At 41.9% G+C, this 12,012-nt stretch overlaps 1 protein-coding gene across 1 annotated transcript in view; it reads left to right on the top strand.

Moving 5' to 3' along the window:
• The window catches only part of GLRA2 (glycine receptor alpha 2), a 150,981-nt gene that overhangs the window by 87,311 nt on the left and 51,658 nt on the right, over window positions 1-12,012 (top strand). The window contains exon 8 of the mRNA XM_006122811.4: window positions 10,687-10,836. Within this exon, the coding sequence (XP_006122873.1) occupies window positions 10,687-10,836 (150 nt within the window). The remainder of the gene's footprint in view (window positions 1-10,686; window positions 10,837-12,012) is intronic.

The following is a 12,012-nucleotide window of genomic DNA, read 5'->3' as shown; positions in this document are numbered from 1 at the left end:
TCAATGTAGCTATTCTCATTGATATAACTATCATTTTTAATCCTACTGAGCTCCTGGTCTGAAGGCAATCTTGTGATATTGAGTCCCACTGTCTAATTAAGCATTCTGTAGGAGGAAGTATTTCCCTAAAATTGTGGCTTTTCAGTTTTATTGAATGATCCCTTGTACTTATTTATGAGACGCAGTAGCTAGGAGCATGAGTTCTACCTTCCTTATAACATGCATTATTTGATATAACTCTATCACATCTTTTTTTTATTAGTTTCTTAATAGTCTTGATCAGTGAAGTCTCTCCTCCCACAGAATGACTGCACCTCACCTTTATGTGGAGAGGAAATTAGCTGGCTAACTGAAGGAAGGAGAACAATGTTTTATGGCTGTGGGGCAGGAGAGGTCAAAAACTGCTGCAAAAAAGGGAAGAAGGGGCAGCCTGGTTGCTGACTCATCCCTCATAAACAGAAGGGTAGAGATATGTAAAATAGACAACCCGTGTAGTGAAGCTCCTTTTTCCACAGAGCAGAATGAGGCACTTACCCCTCCCCCTCCCGTTTAAGTGGTTGAAATACCAGGTTCGCTCAAGACCAGCTGTGGGCATTATGCTAACCACCCTTTTTATCATAGAATCATAGGCTACGTCTACACTGCAAGAGTTCTTGTGCAAAAAGTTCTTGCTCAAGAGCGCGTCCCCCTTTCACTTGGGCCATGTCATGGGGAATCACCTTTGACTCTTCCATCTGCTTTGTCTATCATTTCATCCATGTTCCAGTCCTGCTGCTTTTCCTTTTATAGCATTCCTAACCTTTCTTTTCTCTTCCCTCTCCCATTAAAATATATAAAGAAGCATAAATCACATACCAAAAATTCCTTCCACTGGCATCCTGACATAGAAACTGAACTCAGGCTTTAGACTTTGCCCATGAGAGCAGAATGTCAGACAACAGCACAAATTTACAACAAATGCATGGTATCAATCAGGTTGGTATTATAGTTTTTAGGTTAGAGTGTGAATTAAAGGAATGTGGTGTGTGCAGTCTTCAGGCCCAGCCTTAGGGCAAGGCAAGCAAGGCGGTTGCCTTGGCCCCCAGGCCTTCAGGGCCCTGCATTGCCCGGCACCCACCTGTCCGGTTGCTCACTTGTTGCCCTGGCTAGGAGCCACCCAGCCATGTAGTGCAGCCAACCACAGAGACAAAGTTTGCCAGTTCCCACCCCCACTCACCTCCCACAAGAACACTAAGTATAGTCTACTCCCTGCCAATGTGGTGTTCTTTCATGCAGGAGTTTTTATTTCTTGAGCTCTTCTTCCAGCCTGGGGACCTGATTTTTAATTTGTTTGTTTGTTTTTCATCACAAGCATTGTGGACTCATAATGGCAGGTGAGTAAACGCCAGCTTATGTGAGAAGCATTTACCAGAGTTCACCAACAAGGCAAACACTTCACTGCAGCCCTAATAAAGAATGATAGAGGAAGTGTTACTGAAATTCCTGACATCTATTAATATCTTATCAGACACAGAGATATCTTTTAAATGTAGCTTTGAAATTTTTCTCTTCATGTTCTAGACATGTGTAACTACTCTCATCAATTTGCTAGCATGGTCATTATATTTAAACAATTTTTTTCAGGCATACTTAGCCTTAATGTATACACTATAATAAAAATATTCTGTACCAGGGTGGTATGTTCTATAGTTCTGCAGACAAGATACAGGACTCTTCTTTTGGCCCATACAGTAATTAGATTTCTGCATGTTACTGCTAATTCTGATGATTTACTATGGAAGACATGGCTTATAAACATCAACTGGCTACCAGAGTGGTGGGTGGAAGCCTTTTCTCTGGTCAGAAGGAACTAGAGGCAGAAAGAAATTGCCACTGTAGGAAGCCATAGGGCCAGCTGGTGCTGAGAAGGCAAAAAGGAGGTATCTTGTGCCCAATTCCAGGGCAAGCCACGTCATTTTCATATCTAGCACAGGTTGACTAATGTTATTTTAGGGTTACACTTTGATTGCAGTAGTCCCTATGCATAAGATGCCTTGGTCATCCACTTTCATTCAACATACTCCCTCCACACATTGGTTCCTGCTTATCCCTTGAGCCTACTGTGGGAAGTGGCACCCTTGGAGGGTCTCTGGCACCAAAGATGTGGCTGCCCTTTATGCTGGCCTTGCAGGACAATGGTGAATCATAGTCCTGGTGAGCAACACATCTTTCTTCTTGCTTAGTAAAACAGTAGCCTGGGGACCATAGAGAAGAGACGCAATTGAAACACCTACTAACTCCATAAATAACGTTGGAGTAGCTGGGGATCTACCACAGGCCATCGTGACTTTGGGCTCTATGAAATGGTACATACCCTGAGCCAGGGTCACAGCAACCTGCATTTATAACCCAATATCTTAGGTATAAATGCCCAGGTCTGCTTCTTAGCAAGCAGAGGTAAGGGAACCTGGAGGGGTTTTGTCTGTACTGTAGAGTTTAGTGAGCCTGACCCTGGACACTACTTTTTCCCTGAGCATCGGCATTCTCTCTTCACCAAAGAGGGAAGCACACAGGGTAGTCAGCTTCTCTCTAGCCTTGTGTGTGCAGAGATTTCACGCTGCAATATCATGAAGCTGTATTGCAAACATCAAGTCACCTTAAACTTCCCTTGTTCAGGTTCAGTACACTTGAACATGTCTTGAGCATAATGCGGTCAGATTCCGGTAGAAACCATTTCCTGGTTGCTATGCTGTGGCCTATAGTTCCTAAGGCAACTCTGCACTGAGGGAATTGTAAAACTTTCACACAAGCTTACAGCTGTACTCTTGGATTGCCTCCATCTATGCAGGGCAGCCCTTTTACCCTGCAGGGCAACTCTTTTACCTCTTGGAGATATTCAGATATGGGTGTTTCCAATCCACAGGTAAGAAGCTCTGGAAGCTGGAACTTTTGCTGCAGGAAATACAGAAGAGTATCACACACTCAGTATGTTCAGCAGCAGCCAGTGAGTTAGGAACCAAAGATTGAATCTTGAAGCACAGACCTCTCTGTTTCATCAAGCATTTTTGTTGCAGGGGAGGGAATGGGAGAAGGAGCTACCAAGAACCCAGCCAAGCAGTGGCAGCCCGTCCATAGGCGCAAACTAGGCGGTCGTCTAGGGCACCAAATTAAACCGCTGTTGAGGGGTTTGGAGGCGGGGGCGCCGATCGCGTGCCAATGCACGCCGATCACTCGTTTCGCCTAGGGCACCAGTTGCCGGCAGCTCGTCTAGGGCCACTCCTGCAGCCAAGGCATACTTATGCCACGAAAAGTGACTTATTTACTACTGTGGAATGTGGAAGGGAGAAAATAGGTGTGACCTCTACAAATGAATACTTGGGTAATGGGCCTCTGCATGGCAGACTCCAAACATCCTTCAGGGGGAGGAGCTTACCACTTTGTTTTTTCTCTCTCATAAGCCTCCGCAATTGTCATGGTCAGGCCACCTATGCTAAATCCCCAGCCTGGCAATGCAGGTTGTAGCTGAGGAGTCCTTCCCTGAGCCATGCTTTGTGGCAGTGCAGTTTCAAGCAGCCAAAGTCCACGATAATAGAGAACAAATGAGAATGTAGTTCAGTTCATTTGTTCAGTTGAAAAATTATAGTATGGATCAGAAACTAGCAGCCGGAAGGGTATTTTGCCCAAAATTTGTCACTTGCAGACAAAACATTATTACTTGTCTCTGCTTCCAACCATCCAAATCCCTGCCAATTTGTAGTGTAAATCAACAGGCTACCTTATATTCCCAATAGCATAGGAGACCTCTTCATTCTGGTCTGTGGTGTTAGCAGCAACATTTCAGAAACTGAGTTTGGTTAATCAGTATCATCCACAGAAAATGTGTATAAAATGTGGTGCTAACTATTCTGTTCTATTCTGTATGTAAGTGCATAGCACTCAAGCACTCATGGGAGTTACACATGCGCACTGAGGGGGAAATATACTCCCAGCCAACTGGTTTCTGCTTCTTCATTCCAAAGACTGAACTTATTCTCCCTACATTTGTAAATACAATTAGATCATCATTACCTTTCATTAAAAAAACAAAAAAGACAGAAGTTTCTGGGTTAGAAATCTCAGACCATCCAGGTCAATTAGATCTTGATTACAAATACTGCTGTGAAATTGTAGAATGGATTGAGTCAGTCAACCTGGCATAATGTGAATAGGAAAAATAAAATCTGAGTTGGTTGTTCATGGTCTCAGATCTGCTTTGGATTGTTTAGGGCTGGTTTGATCTCAGAGTCATCCAACCTGTGCACCCCAGTAAGTTCAATGGAGTGATAATGCAAGCTGCTCATAATTTCCTTTTTGTCAGGAGTCTGGAGCGGGTGGTGAGCTCATATATACCCTTCATCTGTGAAATCTCTGGGAAGAAGTGAGGGGTCCTGCCACCCACTCTTTGCCAAACTGAATGCTCCCTCCTGCAAAGCTACTGCACATGAGGGCCTGAATTTGAGCACAAAGATCAATCTGAATCAGTAGGGAGAAAGTCTCTAGGACCACAGAAAGTTGCTTGTGGAATGGATGTCTGGTTCTTGCCAGGAACCTGAGACCTTCAGCTAATTGGAATGTGTATTTTCATGCATTTACATTAATTTTATGTCCATGATCCATTTAGAATGTGAAACATGAGTAAAATAATTTTACTAACATTGAATCTCCATAGTTATATTTAAATGCTGCTAATTCACTTTTTTATTTGATTCCTTTTTCTCTCCTTCCATCTGCCATTTTATTTTTCATCCCCTTTTCTTTCTTTTTTCTCCATTATGTATTTCATTCTCTTCTATTAGTTTCTTCTTCTTTCCTTCTCCCTTTTTATTGTACTCTATTATATATCCGTTCTTCCTCTCCTCTATTTCCCTCTCTCCATTTCTTCTACCTCCATTATCTATTAATCTTCTTTTACATTTTCTCTCAATTCTATCCCTATGTGGTTGAACATAGATTAAATGTGGCGGATGTATAAGTACAATGGGAATCTGGTTGTGTATTTCTTGATTTTACCTTGTCTAAAAACTCAACTTTGATGTCCAGTAAACATTTTTAATTGTCTCCTTTTTTTGCAAATATAGGAGAAAGATAATTTGAAAGAATCCACATTCAGAGACTTTTTGTCACATGATCCTTAATCTAAAAATTCTTAAACTAAACACAAAGAAACGCTCTTACCTGACTTAGATGTTTTGATCTGATGAAGGTAGCAATTCTGAATATAATACCAAAAGAATTAGACAGGCTTACATGTTATAATAATGATGCTTAACCCCTTCAACACCATACACATGTACTCCAATAGCAGATTCAGAAAACAGTACGAATGGTCAAGAATGAGCATAATGTAGTGAGACATTTCATTTCCTCACCCCCAATTGTTTAAGCTGATATTGTTGTTAGTGTTGGTAGGGCAATTGTCACTAACCAAAGGACTTGTTTAATTCATCTACTACTAATGTGGAGAGACTGACAGTCATAAAAATAAGCAAATGCCTTTTATCTCCAAATTATGCCTTAGAGATAGTCATAAGAAATCTAAAATGTAGGGAAGAGGAGAAGCAGAAGGAGAGGGAGGAAATACATGAGTCTTTTGTCTAATCACAAACAGAAGATATCAAGAGTTAAAAAGCTTATTGCCCTAGGCATACTTTTTCTAATTTTAGGTTCTTGTTGTTTGGTTCAGTGAACTGGATCACTTTTAATGGTTTCGCTTAGTTGTGACTGCCATAGAAACTGCAGCATGGCAAATGTGTTTTAGAATGTACTGTAGTTACCTGAACAGTAGCACTATTTTTGTGCTATCAAGTAGAAAAACAATATATGCATGTATACATATACACCTGGCATCAGTCACAACTACTACATTGCCTTCTGTCAATTCTGTGGTTATTATTTGGCTTACATGGAAGAATGGGGTTCATTTATCCTGTCTCCTCATTATTTGAAAACAGCCATGCACAAGGTCACTCTATTCAGGGGTCAAAGAATACTGAGATCTGGAGCCATTCTGCCCAACCAGGTAGCAAATGTAATGACAGCATCATAGCTGGCAGCAGCTGAGTTGAAATTGTTTTTTTGGATCTCAGTTAATGTCCATTTTGGGGAAAAAATAACTGTAGAAAATAGTGTCCACAGTAAAAAGAGCTCTTTTGGAAAAAGTCTTCTTCCTTGTGGAAAGAGGTTTATCAATAGCGGGAAAAAACCCTGTTCTTTTGAAATTTTTTCGAAAGAACACGATTGCAGTGTGGATGTAAGTGAATTTTTTTTTGGAAAAACGGCCGTTTTTCTGAAAAAACTCTTCAGTGTAGACATACCTTGACTGTCCTGCAGCTCAGCAGGATTTCCCCAGTCCTGGCAGCATGAATCAGAGCAGAAATTAATTTGCTTATGTAGTGTATGGTTTGGCCAAATATCAGCTAAGTGAAGAGATGAAAGGTGTAAATGCTAAAAAGGAAAAGGAAGTGCTTTGCCACATTTGTTATACTCAGCCTTATCATTCCTGGTTCTTGGAGCAGACAGACCTCATTCTGAAAAACTTTCCTCATTAACTCATCCGAAAACATTTACAGAGTATCTGAATAATTTATATTATTTATAGCGTGATAGTTAGGGAGCCATTAACTCTCTAAAAAAGCCACCAGAGGGGAAGCTTTGCAACATAAGGTACATGGCAATTGAGTGAGTTAAAAAAAGAAAAATACAAGAAATGCTTAATGGACTTTTTGAATGTGATAAAACTGAACAAGGCCATAGTTCCAAACATCAAATTCTAAAAATAGTCTAGAGTAGGGTGAATGAATGTGCTAGGATTTTTTAAAGGTTTTCTAGAGGTCACTCTTAAAAAAACAAAAAAAACCCAAAAAACCCCCAAACAAACAAACCAATCAACCAACCAAACTCCCTCCTTCCCAACTTTTTCAATTACACTAGAGAGAAAGAAAATAATTCCTCAGAATGTACAATTTTTCCTCTATAAGGAAAGACAGGAAAGGATGAAAATGCTGAGGTAAATGATGTATCTAGAGGCCAAGGGGAGAAGTAGAAAGTTTTCAAAGGTAGCCTCTGTGTTTTCTATGTCCAGCTCAGGGCCTTAGTGCTCTATAGATGGCTAGCAGTACAAGTAGGAAACATTCCCACCTCATATGCAGGATGTAGAAAATAAACAGATGGGATATGGAAGTCAAGGAGGCTAGAGAAATAGTTCTGTTTGGCAAGGAATAGGGCAGAACTGAAGGAAGAAAAAAAGATATGTAGTGAAGGGATTCCTTGTAACCTCTTCTGTATATTGTGACGCAGCAAAGTCAAACCAAACCAAATCAACTTGTGATTGCTGTGAGTTAGTTTGTGTGGTCCTGGAAAAGAAGCAAGTCCTTCAGAAGAATTTGAACTAGCAGAAGGAATGGGCGTGACTGACAGATTGTTCCGTGTATTACGGGTCTTGGAAGAAGGCCCAAAGATAGATTTAAAAGCATTTCCTGGGGCTTTTAGCTACCTGTCACTTAGGAGGACTAGATAGGTAAAATGATGCAAATTGTTTTGGAAATTAGGGGGATTGGTGTTCCCCTGCTGTTGGAGTTTTCCATTTTTAAAGCCACATTATATTGTGATTGCTTTTGCTGAGTGTCTGATTCCAGCGGCGCAAGATAGAGTTAAAATAATTCATCTATCTCCACAACTGTGTGGGTGCAGAAGTACTATGTAAGTGGCAGGATGGCTAATTCAGGAGTTCCTTTATTGTGTTGCCCTCAATGCCTGATGCACATGGGCTCAGGATGTGCTCAATCAGAAATGCTGATCCTTGGGGCTGATCCCACAATGCAATGTCTCTGGCAGCACATGCCAGGTGTTTGTATATTCTGAATGTGATTACTCAGGTATTTCTACATGAAAACAAGCTGCACCTACAAACAGAATGCCAACTGCAGCTACATATTTGAAGCAATTATCATGACTTATTTAATATGTCTCAGCCTGTAGCCCATGCTTTGCAGGGGACCTGGAATGTGGAGGGGTTTGCACCAGGCTTTGCAGAATGATTAAATGCTGTTGCTAAACCTTCCTACCTATGTGTGGCCTCTAACTTCAAATATGCCTGCTGTACGTCTAATTTAAATGCATGGCTTCCTAACTTTGTACCAGGCCACTAACTCCACTAGGGTTGCCAACTTGCTAATTACAGAAAACTGAATACCCTTAGCCCACCCCTTCTCCAAGGTCCAGCCTCTGCTCTGTTCCTCTACAAGGTCCCAATCCCCACCCATTCCATCTCCGCTCCCTCTGACCTTCCCTCTTTTCCCACCCTCCCTCCCTCATTGACTCATTGTCCTCAGGCTGGGGCATGAGTTGAGTGTCAGCCGACGGTCAGGGCAGTGTGTGTGTGTATGCTTCTGAGAAAAGGTTTAACGTCTGTGTCTTTACTGCTAGGACTGGGGTCCCGTCGCAGAGGGTGGCCAGCAGGCCAACAGACGCCCCGTTATATAGGAAGAGCTTATTACACCTTAGATTTTAACTGCTAGAACACAAAGTTCCTTCGCAGCGGGCAGCCTGGGAAAGGCTGGAAAGGTGCCCCAACGGATCTTGTCACCTGGGAGTGACACAGATCCAAACGCCTAAGCTCTCCCTATGTCTGTCCCTTTATGACCGGCTGAAGTTCTTTTAAATTGTGCTTGGTTCTGTTACAGCAACTGAAGGAGTCAGGTTAAAACTTAAACAGTTACAGGTTTATTAAAAGACTTATAAAAGCATATGGTTACAATGGCTATTGCTCTATTTTTTAAATGCTAACAAAGACAGATTTTAAAAAATGGTTACAAAGAAAATAAAGATAGAAAATAGAAATAATGGTACCAAGTGACAGCTTAATCTTTAAAGAGCTCTAAGTCTATGTATATATATACTTAAACAAAGGACCACATCCAGGTACAATTTTTACCCTTTTCTGTGCCTCTCGACTCCAGCGTGTCAGGCCAGGGCCGGTCTCTCAATTCCTAGGAAAGACGAATATGAGGTGGGCGTCCCCTTGGAACCTCGGGAGATCAAACACCTAACCCGACCAGGAGATAGATGGTAGATTGACATTCAGAGAAAATGCGCTGCTGGACCTATCTTTATACCCCTGGGGGCCCGTATTCTCTTTCTTATCTAAGATGCCGAATTGTACTGGTCCGTTTTGTGGCGCCAGTTCTTACAAGCAAGTTTCAAGTTAATTTACACTTGCAAGAGAGATAACTAAATTGTGAGCACTAGACATTTTTTTACTAGGCGAGAGATTCCTCCCCCCGCGGATGGATGTGTGTTCGTATCAATATGAGTTTCAGTCAAGGGCACTCCTTGGCAGCCTCTTGGTCAGCAATTGGCGTATCTCTGTTTACAGCCATTCACGGTCACACAGCCTAGGCTTTCTGCTCTGTGTGCCCTGTATGCTCCAGGCAAGCAAAAATAGATGTTACAAGGGGGTTCCTGTCTGGCTACAGGGAGGGAATGAGGGCTCTGGCTAGGGGTGTGGGTTTAGGGGTAGGGTCAGAAATGAGGGATTCTGGGTGAAGCAGAGGTCCTGGGCTGGGGCAGATCGATTTTTCGATGCTTTGCAGTATAGACACTCTCTTTCAGAAGCATTTTTTCAGAAGATCTCTTCTGAAAAAAAACTTCTTCCAAAAGAAGCCTGCACTCTAGATGTAGCCCCAATGATTGCTCCATACCTAGGAGCTGGATGGACATTCTAGCCACTTCTAGGAGCTGTGCAGAGCCAGGTACAGAGCCTGCTTGTGCCTCCAACTAGAGTTTTAATGGCCTGGCCAGTAGTGCTGACTGGAAACACCAGGGTTCCTTTTCAATGGGCTGTTCCCATTTAAAACTGGACACTTGGCAACTGTCACCACTATATCTAGGTTTTCCACTCAACACAGGGAGTCAGGGGGGAGGGCAGTAGCATGTCTAGACTCATGTGAATGCAGAAATTCTCTGAAATTCTCTGCATTCTGTTCAGTGATATGCAGGATGAAGCCCTTTATCCATTCTACAATTCTTTAAATATTTAATTCCTGTGCACATAGGGTCCTTGAAACCCCCAGTACATAGAGCTATCCTTAGCACACTAATATTAATGAAAATGCTCCCATAGACTGCTGTGAGCTTTTGATTAGACCCACAAGGATGAAGCTGTTCATATGCAAAATAAATGTAATGGGCATGCTCTGCGAGGAGTGTGAAAATGTGACCAATAATAAAGAAACAATAGTAGCTGTGGTGGTATGTTCATAGGGGACCACTATAGAGAATTGGCCAAATGTGTTTAATAAAAGTATTGAAAAGTTAGACCATGTAATGTCATTTAGACAATGGTGAATACCTACTGAGTGCAAATATGTTTACTTTGCAGTATATTGTTCAGTATATGCTTACTTTACAGTATACTGTTACTTTTCAGTATATTGTTTACTTTGAAGTATATGGTTCAGTCACTAGATGTTTCAAGTGTGCTTTATAATGTTCTAGACATGATGTGGTCCCTGGTAAACAAAGGAGGCAAAGTTGGAACTCATGCTGTGTCAAAGTATTTTTTATAGGTATAGATGTTTTCTATAATAAACATCTCCCATTTAAGAAAAACTATGATTCCACATAAGACATTCACCAGGCATTCTGTTTCCTGTTTCTGTTTTCTTTTAGGTCTCCTATGTAAAAGCTATTGACATCTGGATGGCTGTGTGCCTTCTCTTTGTGTTTGCTGCATTACTGGAATATGCCGCAGTCAACTTTGTTTCAAGGCAGCACAAGGAGTTTCTGAGGCTTAGAAGAAGACAAAAGAGACAAAGCAAGGTACAGCTACTTTAAATTCACACTCTGAATCTTCCTTTCCACTGAGTGATTACTCATTCATTGATAAAAGACATTGAAAACTTGCAATAGATTCTATCTGCAGTTCAATATCCTTATAACTAGGTGACAGTAGATTGGCCATTGATCCTGACTGTCTCATTCTCCAGCCAGCTTCCTTGAGGCAATTGTGACTTCATGTGTTAAGTACCAAATTTATAAGGCTGTAGATATTTTTAATCTTCACTTTTTATACTACCATGGATGCAACTTCATTAGTAGACAGAAAAATTGGAAGCACTACTGTAAACAGGGCATCAAAGCTTCCCTCTGTGTCTTCTAGATCAGTGGTTTTCAAACTTTTTCTCATGACCCAGTTAAAGAAAATTGTTGATGCCCATGACTTAACATAATTTGATTGGAGTTTGGGCTCCCAGATGGGGCTCAGGATGAGAGCTTTGGGCATTGGAGGGGGCTCCAACTTTGGGGGTATCAGGGTTGGGGCAGGTAGGGCTTACCTTGAGCAGCTCCTGGGCAGTGCAGCGGGGGGTGCTAAGGCAGGCTTCCTGTCTGCCCTGGCACTGAAGAGCAAGCTGTGCCCAAAAAGCAGCCAGCATCAGGTTCCCAGCCAATGGGAGAACAGAGCTAGTGCGCAGAGCTTCCCCTCCCAACCTAGGAGTTCGGCCTGTTGCCGGCTGGCAGCCTGCCTGAGCACCCCCACAGGTCACCTGATCACCCTGCAGCAATGAGACCCAACGCCTGACGTTCCATGACCCAGTACTGGGTTGTGACCCGTAGTTTGAAAACCACTAGTCTAGACCTGCTGAGGCCAGAACTTTCCTGAGACTTTCTAATGCTCCCACTGTAGCACTATTATTCTTGAAACTGATTTTTTTAAAAGCTAGTATAGGAAAGACCACAAGTCTGCTTCGTTTAAACGGGTTGACATTAGGAATAATGTCGCTGAGTAAAACGGAGTCACGAGTGACACTGCTAAAAAGGAGATCAGGATCAGGGATTGATATCTCCTGTCAATATTATACATTTCAAGTTGTTGATTTCTATAGACCTGAAATTGCTTAACCCCACTCGCCCCCTGCAAAAAAAAAAAAAAAAAAAGGACCAACTCTTCCCATATAATTAACCTAAAAATAGAACAGAAACTTGTTTTGTCATAAA

This window comes from Pelodiscus sinensis, chromosome 1 (genome assembly GCF_049634645.1).
Source record: "Pelodiscus sinensis isolate JC-2024 chromosome 1, ASM4963464v1, whole genome shotgun sequence".
NCBI classification, from domain to species: domain Eukaryota; kingdom Metazoa; phylum Chordata; order Testudines; family Trionychidae; genus Pelodiscus; species Pelodiscus sinensis.
The sequence above is the reverse complement of the archived record's forward strand: the minus strand, read 5'-3'. Positions and strand labels throughout refer to the sequence as shown.